Source organism: Balearica regulorum, chromosome 5 (assembly GCF_011004875.1).
Source record: "Balearica regulorum gibbericeps isolate bBalReg1 chromosome 5, bBalReg1.pri, whole genome shotgun sequence".
NCBI lineage: Eukaryota > Metazoa > Chordata > Aves > Gruiformes > Gruidae > Balearica > Balearica regulorum.
Window position 1 is genome coordinate 61319079 of NC_046188.1, and position 15255 is coordinate 61334333.

A 15255-nucleotide genomic window follows, 5' to 3' on the forward strand; every position below is an offset into this window, starting at 1 on the left:
CTACTGTCTTCTTGAGTAAACAGAGCAAGGTGTTTAATCAAGCAACGAAGTGCCAGAAACATGTAGCTATAGAAATCTCAAATGTCATGATACCACAGATGTTGCTAAAGCAATCTTGTCATTTGAGCCTGTCACTTCACCAAAGCACATGGTGTGAAATACTCATTCTAATTCTCGGCTAGGGAGCCATAGGAAGGCTCGCACACTGCGAACGACTGCATGCTTCCTTTACCTATGTGAATACATTCAGTGACTTCAGTGGGACCAACTACGGAAGTTATTATATCCGTAATTCTAGAATCTGAGTGTGCATTGCAAATTGCCTTTCAGTATTTGTGAGGACTGGTGCAGAATTCAGAGGTTTGCATGTGTTTGTCATTTAAACTTACCCAGACAAGCACAAAGTGATGTTGCAGCGGCCGTTGGATTTTTTCACTAAACGCTATGCATGTTTTTCCTGATCCACATATATCTTTCTGAATGTTTAGAGAAATGTATATGCATGAGGAGAAATTAAATAAAATAGTTAAGTTAAAATGAAGATCTCTACTTCAAAAAGGTAGTAAACTTGGGACTAATAAATCTTGATAAAAAAGCTTTTAGTCAGGTTATAGATCCCTCAGTTTTGCCATTCTTTCTTTAGCTCCACTCTCAGAAAAATAGCTCAATTGCCATGAAAGAATGATGCCTTTCTGTCCCTCTTCCCTTGGATAATTTGGCTGCCAAGTAATCTATTTTTTTACAAAGTGAAAGAATGGAAGAGCGTAGCTATGTATCTTTCTGCAATAATCTGAGCAAGGTTCTCTACAGAGCCTGGGAAGTGGCCCTCATGCTCTGAAGGGCTGGGGATTGATGACAGAAAAGCTGTCATGTACTTCTCTGAGCCCTCCCAGGGACAATTAGGGCCTCTACAATATCCGGTGTTATATTTGTTGACCATATAACCAAATCTTAGCAAAATGTATTGTGTGTCTCTTAAAGTTTCTACTCTCATTTATATCAGTTTCATTGTTCCATTTTTTATTTCTTTCAAACTACTTGATCAGCTGCTAAAAGTCTCCTGGACTTTTAGAAGAAAAGGTAGAGAACCTATAGATACTGATACAGGACATGTCGTTCCTGCAATATGTCCTTCTCCACCAGTCATCTAAATTCTCAGCTGCAACTTCTAATGTTTTCCCCCTACAAAGACAATGGGGAGGTCTGAAGAGCCCCCTTGTGTGATTATTTAGCAAATGGCGTAGCCTTTCCCTAATTTTGGCAAGCTCTATAATTTAGCCTGTAAGCATAAAAACATGCCTCCGAAGCACTACGGTTATGATCCAGTAATTCCTTCCTTCTGTACAGACAATGTTTTGTCATCTGTAATGGGACTCTGGAAAGATCCTGGAATCCTGAATGGTTAAAGTGTGAGGTTACATCCTCTAACAAGAGTTTGAAAGAGGACAGACAAATCTTTCGGTGAGAAGAGCCTGTGTATAGTGGCACTTTCTTTTCATTTTAGGTTGTTAGAATGCCAGCCTGGTGGGTATGGTGGGCAGGAGGTGCTTCCCAGGTAGCTGTGCTGGACCCTTCACAAATACCCAGTATGTCTTCTAAGAGTTTGGAGCACAGTTACAGTTAATCCCCAAGTAAATAATACACAGTAACAAAAAAGTCCACTTACTGCTTAAATATAAGACCATGGGAAAATAACACGAGACCTGGGTAAACAGACTATACACAGAGGAAAACTGTAAAACTCTGAAATATGCTGTCTGGTGGAGAAAGATGCCTGATGGCTGTGATATCTTGTGGGGATTAAAGACTAAAAATGGCTTGAGGCTTTTCACATAAGCACAGTATGTTCAGAGGGAAGAATACTTTCAAGTTGGGCTCCAAATATTGAAACTAAATTTAAAGAGTAGGATTTTCCAGAAATTTTGATAAATCCATAAGCTATTGAAATGCCTTCTGTGACCTCTGCTAGAAAAAAAGACAAAGTAAGCATTCCCAAAACTGTTCAATAATTAAATGCATGTTTGAAGTGATTTTCCCCCCCCCCCTGCCTGGCTAAATACATGTTTAAATTGAAAGTTATATAACCCTGTAGAAAAAAGGCTTCAGTAGAGTCTAATCTCGAATTATGTGCAGAATGGTTACAGCCAGGATCACCTTAATACAAGTATTTCAGCCTTAATGCTGTGTGGGTGCTCTTTGCTCATTTGAAGAATTGCTGCCTATGAATTGTAAAATGCTAGAGGAATTTTTTTGTGTGTATGTTTGCGGCTCCCACCAACAATTTTGGATGGTGTAATTGAAGGACAGGCTTGGCTGACTGGGATCACATTTTGGCTTTGCTTTCTGTGCAGCGTGTACGTTACTGTGAGCTGTTTCACTGACGGCTATTTCTGAGCGCCTTGTTTAGAGAGAGATTTCTGGAAAAAAAGAATTGGCAGAGGAGGGTGAGATGAAAGGAGAAGGGGGGATGTGTACAACAGGGATAGTTACAGACTCTTCCACTAATCTAGAAAAACAGGAATTTAGGATTGGGTCTGACCTTTTTTAGCATGCAGTTAATGTGTGCAGGAAAATGTTCTTCATGCACTATTGCTGTTCCAGGACTGTTGCACCAGGGGAACATGTATGATACAAAGACAAAGAGAGAGCTCAAGAATATGCAGCATTGATGGGCAGGGGAAGAACCAGTGTGGAAACCAGGATTTCAATTTCGTAAGGAATTTTGAGTTATTTCCATTCTGAAGCAGAATATCCCTCACTTGACTTGAAACATTTTGCTTTGATAAAAACCAGGATGTTTAGTTCCTATTTCAATTTTCAAAATATTTTATAATATTGCAATAGAAGGGCATCCCAAGTGAGAAATCAAAACAACTTATTCTGAAATGTCAGTCTTCTCAAAATACTGACTAGTTTTTTTAATTCCTTAGCTGAAATGCTTCCATTTTTGCTACATGTTGGTTTTTTTTTTTTTTTGGCTTTAGTTTTGACTTTTTTTCTTTTGTTTGTTTGGGTTTTTTTGTTCGAATGCATGTTTTTGTAGAGAAATGTCCAGACTGAAAAAGCTCACTTGGAAACTCTGATGGCCATACTCCCAAGTTCTCTAAATTTCAAGTGGTACGTACGCATATACACAATTCTCTGAGTTATCATTTTCTTAAACTAGTCCCAATACCCCAATAAATGTTAGCTGAGGCTTCAGTGATATTACAAGGTTCATCCTCTTTCTGACGATGTCTGTGGAGTTATAAGGCTGTTTGTTAGGTAATCACTTGCGCTGAATAGTCACCAGTATTTCTAGAGCCCAGCTTGGAGTGCTTGTACCACTGACTTGGGACCAGCCTAGCTGCATCTCAAACTTCAATACTCTTCAAGGCATTTCACTTTTGTTTACTTCAGACCCTTCCCACATTCTATTGAGTATTACTCTTAGTTACCCAGTTGCTCCAAACAGAATTAGGCATCTGCTGCCTTTAAGTTTTCTGAAAACACGTCAATATTTTATCTCTACCCCATATAACTGTATCTGTCCTTTGTTCAGCCATGCTGAGTGCTGCCTCCTAAGCATTTAAATATATTTCCTGACAAATCTTCTCCTACAAAGTCATTAGAAAATCATTAGATTAAAAAAGAAACAAAAAGACAAAAGGAAAAGCCCAGGTTTTAAAATGAACCCATTTAAATATGTGGCTATTTAAGAAATAGTAAAAACTGTATGAAAAATACTGTTTGCAGCCGTTCTCCAATGTAGAATGACTACTACACCTGTTGTGCTGATGCTGAAGGCTAATTAATTTCTTTTTCATCCTTACCGTGGTGATCCTTAGAAATCTGAAGGATTAAAGATCTATGCCTTTTCAGCATCTTTTGGCTATGAAATGATTCATTACACATGGACTTTTTTTTCTGTACATTTGATTAAGTAAGAACAGTCAGAAAAAATAATGAAACAAAGAGTGAACTTTGTGACTTGGGAGAAGGTGAATATCCATTGGTCCTCTTGAAGGTAATTATGCTTTCTGTATTTTTTTTAATACCTCTGGGTTTGGTTGTGTTTGTTTTTTGTTTTTTTTTTTAAATAAATCTAAAATTTAAGTGAGGTGAATCTTATCTCTTAGATTTAATTTGTCTAACCATGAAATAATTGTTGTTGCTCCTGGCATGCTTCTGGCATGCTTTTAACGTGGGCAAGATACATGGGTTTGCAAATCTATCTCTTCTAGAAAGACTTGCATTTGCAAGTCAATTAAATAGGTACATGTCCACATCAACACCTGATTGCCTCACTGATGCCAAAGCCTATCCGTTTTAAACAAATGGAATGTCAGGTTAATACCAGATATGTTTTCTGTATCACCAAAAAAAATCAACTAGTGATTCCTGTTTACTGCTACAGTCCAAAAGAGTAGATATGGCACTTCACATTGATGGTTTGGATTTAAATTCATACACAGAGCCAGAGATTTTGGTTGTTTCTGTTCCTTCTCAAACTGTTGACTCAAAAATTTTGGTTAACCACTGTAAACATTTCAAATGCTTTTCTGAGATCTTACTCAATGCCATTGCTTTTCTAAACCCAGCAGCTTGCCAAAACAGGAATTTTAGAAATACTGGCTAAAACATCTTGACAAGCTAAACATTTTTTAAAAGTGGAGTAGGTGGACTTAGTTGACTTACTGCCAGCTACAGTATCTGTACACTGTCGGAGAAGATAAGCATCGCTACACAGAGTGGATTAAGGCTGGTGCCAGGAATCTGCAGATTCTGGACCTGGTCTCATTTCTGCTATTAAATAGTATAATGTCTTAAGCAAGTCACATCCTTTTGCCTGAGTCTGTTCCACTGTCCATGAATTAGGGACAGTAACTACTTCTTTCAAGGAAGAAAGTTTATTTTCCTCATTTTGAGGGTGTAAACCCTAAGGATTATGACCTGCACCTATGCATGTGCATTTGGCACACACTAAATTGCTCACAGCCTTTAGCAGGAGCAGTCCTGAGCAGTACAACCTCTGAGGAAGTTTTTTTTTCAGTTTGAGGACAGAATAGTTTTCAACTGCAGAAAATCTGGTAGGTTTGGTCAGGTTTCAGAATTTTAGACTTTTATTATGCTCTCTATAAACAACTGATTGAAATAATTTAGTCTCTTTTTGTCTCTCTTCCACACATACTGTGGTTGGCATTAACATCTCTGAAACAGGGAACTTGAAACTTCCTTCTCGTGGTGTTATGATTCCAGTTGTATCTATCTCAGTTATACAACACGAATGCCTAAAAATACAAATTCTCAAATCTTTCTTTCTTGGCCAAACTTGAGAACAGCATCAGTGAACAACTACCATTTCTAGAATGCAGAATTTCAAATATTTATTTACTTTTATTCAAATATTTATTTATATTCTTTTATAACCATCCTACTTTTTAACTCTGTCAAAACACTAGCATGTATACCAACATGCAACTTAAATTCTTTTTTTTTTTAAAATATGGTTTTGTTTACTGCTTCTGTGCAAAAAGAATTCAGCATTATCTGACACCCTGTTGTTTTCTTGACCACTACACATACCCTAAAAGAGCTTGAAGATTCTTAAAACCAGATGCAACGAATTTCTTGGCTTTGCAACTTCTAGCATATTCTGGCTCTTTCTGCATGTGAGAGTAAACAACTTGATATATAGCTTGTGTTTCTTTGTAGCTTTGAACTCTCAATAACTATCTTCTGGGTTTTCAGCAAACCATACACATGCTCACACAAGTATGTGACATGTTACTTCTCAAATTCTATACATATTACCCAGGGTTTTCTTTCTGTAATCTTTTCTCTCTTTCAGAAATATTTTTATTTATTTTCACTCTCCTTTTGTGCCCTGACATATTGTTATTTTAACTTTGGGGGCTGGATGCTACACTCTTCAACGCTCAGCTAGAAACAAAAGCGAGAATACTTCAAAACAGCCATATTCAAAACAGAGTAACCTTCTGAAGCCTTTGTCGTACTTTGATTGCAGATAAAGAATAAACCAAGCAATTCTTGAGAAAAGGTTTTCCTTTCTGAGTGCAGAGCAAGTTATGCAAGTGGATACTTAGCATCTTCTAAAAGAGAAGATTCTCCTTTATCTGAAATGGACTATCTGACAGCTTCTTGTCCTTCATAATTGTTTATTTTGTGACAAAGCCATGTATTTTTGCCTGATCACATTTGAGTTTGAAGATGGCAACCAAGGAAATATTAACAACTCTTTTCTCTTCAAAACATGCCATCAGTCTACAAACATTACAAAAACAAACAAACAAAAATCCCCAACCCAAACACCGAATATGTTTTAGAGGCTACTAAACAAAACATACCAACTACTGAAACCCAGCCTAAAAATAAAGAGTATCTTTTTTTCTTGATGAGCCAGAAACCAGTGTAATCTGTCTGGTAGATATACAAGAAGCTTATCTAGTTCATTTCATGTTCATCTAAGTTGATCCACTTAATTATTTCTTCCATTAAACAGCCCACTGCTGCTTTTTTTCTGGTTGGAAAAAGTGTCAGTGTTACAGGAGAGAGATTTTATGCTCAAAGCACCTGGGATTAGAAGAACAATCATTTTGATATTGGAGATTTGTGTTTGGAGGCAGATTGCTTCTGAGCGTGTAGAAAATTTTTATGCTGACATGCGTCTGTGTTATGAAATAATTTCAAAGTCTGGGATGGCAGCAGATGTTATAGTCCAAAGAATCAAAACTGTTGGTTTTGGATAGAAAAATCTTCCAGTGTTATTAGAAAACAGAAGAAAGCACATGGCATAATAGGTCAATTTAATGGCATTGTTTGCAGTAAAGCTGACATTTCAGGCATAATCTGCAGTGCTCACTTGAAGTAGGCCATTTTGCTGAGCAGAGAAGGATTTGATACATTCTTTTATATTACTGTGTCGAATTGGATTAGAACATAATAAAATGGAGAATGTAAAATAAAGGCCTTTGGGATCGCTGGTTATGCAGTGTAATAGGATGCACAAGGAATTAAAATGAACGTACTCTTCAGAAACATGACAAACTTGACACGCGTAGTTGTGTGGACCCTCCCTTTTTCTAGTACGTTTCCTTGGTTCATCCTTCCTGTGCTGCACTCTTTGTTGATCCACATCAAGTGAATTTCCTTCCATAAGTTTGCCCAGCATTTGTCTGTTCTGTAATTATTATTATTTGAAACAACGAGACATTCAAAGACAAAATGATTGAAAACCTGCTTGATACAGTTGATACTGTTTCTGTTTGCAACCATAATCTGCCCAATGGTGCTCAAAACTGCTAAAATTTATTTCAGAGATTCACTAACACTGCCTGCTGGCCTGGTTTGGAGTGCAGCCACAGGAGTATTCCCTTCAGCAGCTTCACCGAGTAGCCCGTAGGCTTCAGCTTCTGCTGTCAGTCTGCGAGATATCTAAGCTACACAGACAAGAAAATGTGCTGAAACTTGGTTTCTTAAATGATGCTTGATGGGTTTCTAGTAACTTTATGGAGTAAGTTCTAACCTTTGAAAATTTGGAAATGTTAATTAGTAAGATGAGTACTCTACACTTTCATTTATCTGATACTTTTATCTCAGAACTCACATTAGCCAAAATTGGATTGTGTCTCCTATGTACTATGAATCATTTGCTTTGAAAAGGTCTCTGTTAACTGAAAACCCAGTGACAAGTCTAGATGGCAGGGCATGTGTTGTCTTTGGGTAAACAGGGTTACACTTCACACAGGAATTAATATTAGTAGGAATTAATAAATGACTCATGTTTCACTCCTGAATTTACTTTCAGAGATTACAGAAAATCTGAATACAAACTCTATGCCACATCGCTTCTGAAATCTGGAAGGGGAATGATGACGATGCTCAGGCACATGGAAAATAAGGAGGTGATTAGTGACAGCCAACACAGCTTCACTAAGGGCAAATCGTGCCTGACAAATTTGGTGGCCTTCTATGATTGGGTTACAGTGTTGGTGGACAAGGGAAGAGCAACTGACGTCATCTACCTGGACTTCTGCAAGGCATTTGACACTGTCCCGCATGACATCCTTGTCTCTAAATTGGAGAGACATGGATTCGATGGGTGGACCACTCAGTGGGTAAGGAATTGGCTGGATGGTCACACTCAACGAGTTGTGGTCAACGGCTCAATTTCCAAGTGGAGAACAGTGACCGGCACTGTTTAACATCTTTGTCGGCGACATGGACAGTGGGATCGAGTGCACCCTCAGCAAGTTTGCCGATGACACCAAGCTGTGTGGTGTGGTGTGGTCGACACGCTAGAGGGAAGGGATGCCATCCAAAGAGACCTTGACAGGCTGGAGAGGTTGGCCCGTGCAAACCGCATGAAGTTCAACAAGGCCAAGTGCAAGGTCCTGCACGTGGGTCAGCGCAATCCCAAGCACGACTATAGGCTGGGCGAGGAATGGATTGAAAGCAGCCCCGAGGAGAAGGACTTGGGGGTATTGATTGATGAGAAGCTCAACATGAGCCAGCAGTGTGCGCTTGCAGCCCAGAAAGCCAACCGTGTCCTGGGCTGCATCAAAAGAGGTGTGACCAGCAGGTCGATGGAGGTGATGCTGCCCCTGCTCTTGTGAGACCCCACCTCGAGTACTGCGTCCAGCTCTGGGGGCCCCAGTACAGGAGAGACATGGAGCTGTTGGAGGGAGTCCAGAGGAGGCCACGAAGCTGATCAGAGGGCTGGAGCACCTCTCCTGTGAGGACAGGCTGAGAGAGTTGGGGTTGTTCAGCCTGCAGAAAAGGCGGCTCCGGGGAGATCTAATTGCGGCCTTCCAGTACCTGAAGGGGCCTACAGGAAAGATGGTGAGGGACTGTTTATCAGGGAGTGTAGTGACAGGACAAGGGGTAATGGGTTTCAGCTGAAGGAGGGTCGATTTAGATTAGATGTTAGAAAGAAATTATTTCCTGTTAGAGTGGTGAGGCACTGGAACAGGTTGCCCAGAGAGGTTGTGGAGGCCCCATCCCTGGAAGTGTTCAAGGCCAGGCTGGATGAGGCTTTGGGCAACGTGGTCTAGTGGAGGGTGTCCCTGCCTGTAGCAGGGAGGTTGGAACTAGATGATCTTTGAGGTCCCTTCCAACCCAAACCATTCTATGATTCTATGATTAAAAAGAAAATACCAAAGATTATCTTTTGCCTAAGTTCAAGCATGGAAAAAGGACTACTACGTATCAAAGTAAGTCCAGCGTGCATGTGTATTCAACTTTTAGTTGACTGTAAAACTGAAAAGTTGAACTTGGGACACTTAATGCTGTATGAAGGCAGGCTTTCACTTGGAATAACTGTCATCTGCTCTGTCAGATTCTTATTTTTCCCTTGCGGTTGAAAAGCAGTAACTTTTCATAGAAAAGTCAAGTTCATCCTTCTCTGACACTGAGTGTCCATGTCCCCGCCTGTACCTCGAGTGAGGGAACTCCTAGTGCTGCTGCTGCAGTTCCATCCTAGTGCGGAAGAGGATTGTGCAGCGGGTGCACAGCATGTTCCACACACGGATACGTAACACTAAGAACACTGAGAAATCACCTTAAAACAAGGACAATATCAATTTACAAAAAGAAATTCCAAACAAAAAAATGGATTTCATCCACTTGGTCTGTAATATGGGCATGCTACCAGACCACAGAGGTGTAAGGTGAGGGTCTGAATTCAGGAAAGTACTGGTCTCAGAACATCCTTTACTTTTCAACAGCTTCTTACACTCAGTTAAGCATACGCTTAAATGCTTTCTGGAACTGAGGTCTAACAAACTTACCCTTTGATCTTACTGTTAATGATGTCTGGTTTATTTGACTCTAAAATGTGCACTCCATTTGAGTATAGTTTGACATAACAAATGAAATGTTTGCGGACTCTTGGCACTAGTAGCTTCACCTTTGTGGATTTCTGTAATGTATCCTTCTCATTGAAGGTCTGTTCTCCATAGGATGCACATGATTAATTTCTAATAGCATTACAAGGAGGTTGGCTCATGCTTTGAGAAGAGAAGAAAGCTCTTTCTTTTCCAAAAGTAATTTTTGTGGTTTTGTACCTAATCACTAATGGGATACCTGCATAGAATTTGATACCAGAGAGTTTGGGACAACAGAAATACAGTTATTTTATAAGTTTTCTACTTCCCTATATAACAAAGTGATGCCAAACGAAGAGTTAAACCAATTCAGTGTGTTTCATTGCTTTCATGGAACTTGTGCTGAGGTGGTTGTTATGTTTTTAAGCTTGTATAAGCTTTACAGTTAATAGGCTTTATAGCTTGTGTAGCTTTAATTTTTATAGGCTGACTGATGACACTTGTATATTGGACAGCATTGTCTGGCTCTGTTTGCCCAGATTATAGATGGTGGTGTGATCTCACTCCATGAGAATATAGTCTCTAGACGGACTGAAGATCACTACATAAGAAATCTTGAATCTGCAGTTCTGGCTGATTCGTATGCTGTAATTTATGTGGTAAATAATTTGAAACACAGAAAGACAGACAAAATAAGAAAAGGATTATTTCCTTAAGTAAATTTTAGATTAAGTGAGATTAAGAGAAAAACGTTCTCCAGCTTTTCTACCCTATCAGCAGGGCAATGACTAACCCCACTATCTCCTACATAAGACATTCTTCAACATATCCAAAGAATGAGAAACGAGGATGAAAATGTACTGTCAATTTCCTTGGATTAAGGTCAAATCTTGAGAAAGAGAGAGAATGGATTATTTTCCTTCACAAATTTATCAGACACTTTTAAGTTATAACCAGATTAAGGAAATAAAATCAGAAACAAAAATCTCAAAAAGAAAGATTATAATACTTACATTGGTGACATATTCAATATCCTTCCAAATATTACATTCCCTGGGAAAATCTGCCAAATCTAAAAAATTATCCACTATCACTTGGCCAATCAAGTCATGCCTGGAGAATCTGTCAAAGTCATACACAGAGAAATGGAGCTTCCTTGCGTTCAGATCATTGTATGGGACAGTAAATAAAAAAACTTCATCAAATACTGGATTTAGGGTCTTTCTGTGCACTTTAGTCTGGTGTTTTGTTTTCCTATCAGGAAGCAGATAAATCTTCACATATGGATCAGAAGTTCCAGAGAAGTCCTTTGCTGGCAGGTTGATGGCCTTGTGTATCTTCACTATCAGCTGCTCTAAATCACAATCATATTTCAGAATAAAGTTCAGTTTTCCGCATGCCTTGCTATTACTCCTCCGGCCATCATCTGTGTCCACTGATCTTTGTTTATATAGCTCTGGCTTAATGCGGCCAATCCCTGTCAATTGCTCCTGTTTCTGAACCTGCTGGATGTTGAAGTCAGGGTTGGAGAGGTTGAGCTGTCTTCGGATTGAATTATGCCTTAAGAGAAAATGAAATAATTAAAAAGGATTGTATTGAAGACGATAACAATCTGTGCACACACACTAAAGATCCTGTTCTCATTTGACATGTTTTTGTAATGCATGATGGGGTCAGATTTTTACTCACATAAAGTGATAAAGCATGATACCCAACAACCAAGAGCTCACCTCAGCATTGGACTGCTAGTATCACGTAATTTTCTGTTCCTATGTCCCAAGCTAGTGGTATGCACTCTCCAAACCTGGCTGAAGAAAGTACCAAATGCAAATTTATGGCCATTGCAAATCCAAAGGATCTGCCTTATTGCCAAGCAGAATGTGATATGATAAGAACTGTAGCTGTTCTTATCAGTTACCATTTTCAGCTGATTCCTATGGATTAAAGCCTATGAAATGAGTTACATTATGTAAATGGCAGCAGGATCTCGCCTGTTACGCCAGCTGAGCTTGCTGATTTCTGGTTCTAAGACAAAGCCGGACAAAGAAGGATGCTTCCTGACGTCTCTGCATTTTAATTACTTGTTGATCTCTACGACTACTTCAATTACAAGTGAGCTGTTCTGGTCTGAAATGGTTTGTTGACCACCTCAACAATTATATTGTTTTTTCTCTCATACCTGATGTAATAAGCTCTGTGGTACTTTGGCTGAAAAGCTCCTTTAGTTTCATTACTCTGAGGAGAGAAAGCTGCTTTTAGCTTTGGTCCAGTGAAATTTATTACCAGGAGTCACTCAGTTATTGTGATTGAAATTTCCACTTCATGAGATAATAACAGAAATCAAATTTGCAAACCCTGTCGGGGTAGTGGGATGTGAAAGTTGGATTAAGTAAAATCCTAATCTTATATGAGTTGGATTCCACTTTGCTGTCCTATTCATATGCAGCAATCATTCAGTGTATTGGTGTACAATGAGCGGTGGTCAAACATAGAAAGAGCACGTGGAAAACACTAGCACAGGATTAGTCCAAACCTATTTATGTGGAATCTAATCAGCAATAGTTCCTCGCTATCATTTTTCATTCATTCCTTGTAAATATGTGTTTACGCATGCTTAAACCAGGAACAGCCTCTTATATACTATCCTAATTTTTTCTCTTGTTGCATAATAAATACATAATTTTATAGCTATACATTAGTCATTTCCAGAATAAAATATTACCATGTCACAAAAAAAAAAAAGATTTATATTGCTCAACCCTTAATATCCTCATCGCAGTGGGAGGTGCAGAATATCCTGGGGAGGAATGAAAAGGAGGGCACTGGAGAGCCAGCTTGACAAGGATTGTAGCAGGGGCAGGCGCCTGCTCTCTGTGGCCACACAGGGAAGCCACAGCTGGCCACCCAGTTATGCCAGAAAGCAGCAGAGACAAAGGTGAACAAACAAAGGATGCAGTACAGGGAAGATGAGCCCCTACTGCTCCGTGAAAGGATCTTTTGGAGAAGACCTGGGCAAGAGTAAGGGGCAATGGAAGAGAGGAGGAAAGAGCAAAGCCTGTCTCAGCAAATGGTATAGGGCGGGGGGGGGGACCTGGACAAGCCATGCCTTTTTGGGCAGCCAGCCACTCTAACAGGGAGCCAGACTGGGAACAGTTGCCAGATGAAAGATCTGCAGAGATTCACAGGAGTGAGGATGTTGTCCATGCACTCAGGAAGATGAGGCAAGTTCTTTTACGGATTGGGATTGCTGCTGCTTCTTGTGAGATGACTATGCTGTGGTGATACTGTGCATTTGTCATTTGATTAAGTATCAGAATTGCTTCCCTGCAGTAGCAGACAAAGCCTGTATCTGACTCAATACTTTCACAATATTGAAGACACACAGGAGAGCTCTTGGTGTTAGATGTCAGATATGAATCTTCCATTGTTAATGAATCTCATGGCATGCCCATTTCCTGGCAGCTTGAAAACACAGCAGCACCAGCCCTGTACTGTATATCTGGGCTATTAGTCCTTAGCTGGAATTAAACCTTGCTTGTGGTAGGGTGCAAGCTTTGGTATCCATAATTATAGCTTTGACCTCCCCATTCCTATATAAACCCAAGCCATTCTTATGCTGATCTGAGGAGGAAGGGCATGAGGAAAGGCACCTGGAGCTTTTGCTGCATAGCATTAATAATGTTCTGGGGACTTCTCAGATTCTTTCTGAGGCATGTTTTGGACAACCGGCAATTACTGAACTGGTGGCTAGCTGCTATCATCTTATGCATGTTCAGGTGTGCCTGCAGGCAAGAGTCTTGGCTAAACTTGCTCTCCCAGATGGCCAGAAAAGCTAGCAAAGAGCGACTGGGCTAGTGCTGTACCTTCTCCAGATGAAGTGCATCTGCTTTGACTCAGAACTGTACTGGCTCTTCACATGCTGATCCTTTTTCTTACTGTGCAAAACATAATCCTTTTATTACCTGCCCCTGCACATACTCGCACCCTTCCTCTTTCCTCTTCCCTCCTGCACTGGTTCTCCATTTCCCCTGGAGACCCCACTGACTCTTGTTCAGTCACTTTTCTCCCCACAGTCATGATTGTGGCTAAAATCTATGATTTTGAATCCTATTTCTAACTCTTGCAAGTGTTTCATTAGCTTGCCCTACTTTCCTTCTTTCGCTCTTTTAGAAATCTTTTGAGGAGATACTACTGAGTGTCCAGCATCATTGCTAAGTGCAAATGAATATACTTTACAAGCTAAATCTAGGCTGTTCTGGTGCTTTAAGGGACACACAGTGTTCTGTGTTGTCCAGCTTCTGAGGGAGAGGCACAAACGAGACAGTAGTTGACAGAAGAGTGGAATAGTGTATCTGTAACTGTATCTGTATTCATTAATAGCAGAGAGAAACTGGAGTTACTGACCGAGCAGAAGAGGTTGGTTCAGTGATCTGACGATGCATTCGCACATTGTGTACGCAGTTCTCCTTCATTCCTGCCTGAGCATCTAATGGAATATCAGGGGAGGTGTGGCTGATTTTCATGGAGGACTCCGGATAGGCTGTCGGCTGACCCAGATAATCCTCACTGTAGTCATGGTCATTGGTCTCTGTATCTGTGTAGTTCAATGATTCTTGTTTGTTGTCTTTGTTGCCAAATGGCAGACCACGCTCTCGCCAAGGGATCCAACAAAGCTTCCAGGACACGAACAGAGAGACACCAAACAGAGCAAGACCACAGGCTGTGACAACTAGGGAGAGCAAGCTTATTGAGATATCTGCAAACAAGAAAAACACATGCATGTCACATCTTTGTGCTTTTTGGAGCTGTGCATCTCCAAGGCATACAATATGGAAAGTAAACATCCCTGGATTGCAGATCTACAAAAATTAAATTCTGGTCCCTGCAACAGTCATATAATAGAAATATATTAAATGTTCTATTCTTTTTTGTTTCCCAAGAAAAACAAACAAAGAACACCTTGTCACCTTGTTTGAAATTCAGTATAAGGCTCATCCTTATAAAACTTAGTTTATATTTTCCCTCCAAAAGCTGGGTGGGATAAAGGGTCATCCTAAATATGAAAAGGGCTGTTCACTTGTTCACTCAACTTTCTACTGATGAAAGAATAGTGCCTGCAGCACATTTTGGGTTTTTTTTCTTTATTTTCCTTTTATGTAGTAAAGTTTCATCCACCTCCTTCACCAGATCTTACTATTCTTCTGTTCCAGAGACTGTATTATACAACAACCATGAAGATATGCACACATGCACATACGTGGCATGAATTTTTTTTTAGGTATTTAACTGAAGTATCTTATTTCATCACTTTAATTCCATTCCTTCTAATCTTAGACTCATTCCTATCTTTGCAAATTATTTTTGACTATCAATACACATCTTGCTGTTTACCAGTATCTCTTCAAAACTGAGGTTTTTTTGGCTTTTAACT

The 15255-nt window shown here is 39.8% G+C and overlaps 1 protein-coding gene across 5 annotated transcripts in view; it reads right to left on the minus strand.

Moving 5' to 3' along the window:
- SYT9 (synaptotagmin 9) overlaps positions 1 to 15255 on the minus strand; it is a 72776-nt gene that overhangs the window by 24695 nt on the left and 32826 nt on the right. For all 5 annotated transcript variants that reach the window (XR_012835810.1, XM_075755243.1, XM_075755241.1 and 2 more), the window contains exons 2-3: positions 14229 to 14580; positions 10838 to 11384 (exon numbers count right to left, since the gene is read on the minus strand). Coding sequence is in view for 4 of the 5 variants with exons in the window: in XM_075755243.1 (XP_075611358.1) it covers positions 10838 to 11384; positions 14229 to 14580 (899 nt within the window). In the remaining variant the exon portion in view is untranslated. The remainder of the gene's footprint in view (positions 1 to 10837; positions 11385 to 14228; positions 14581 to 15255) is intronic.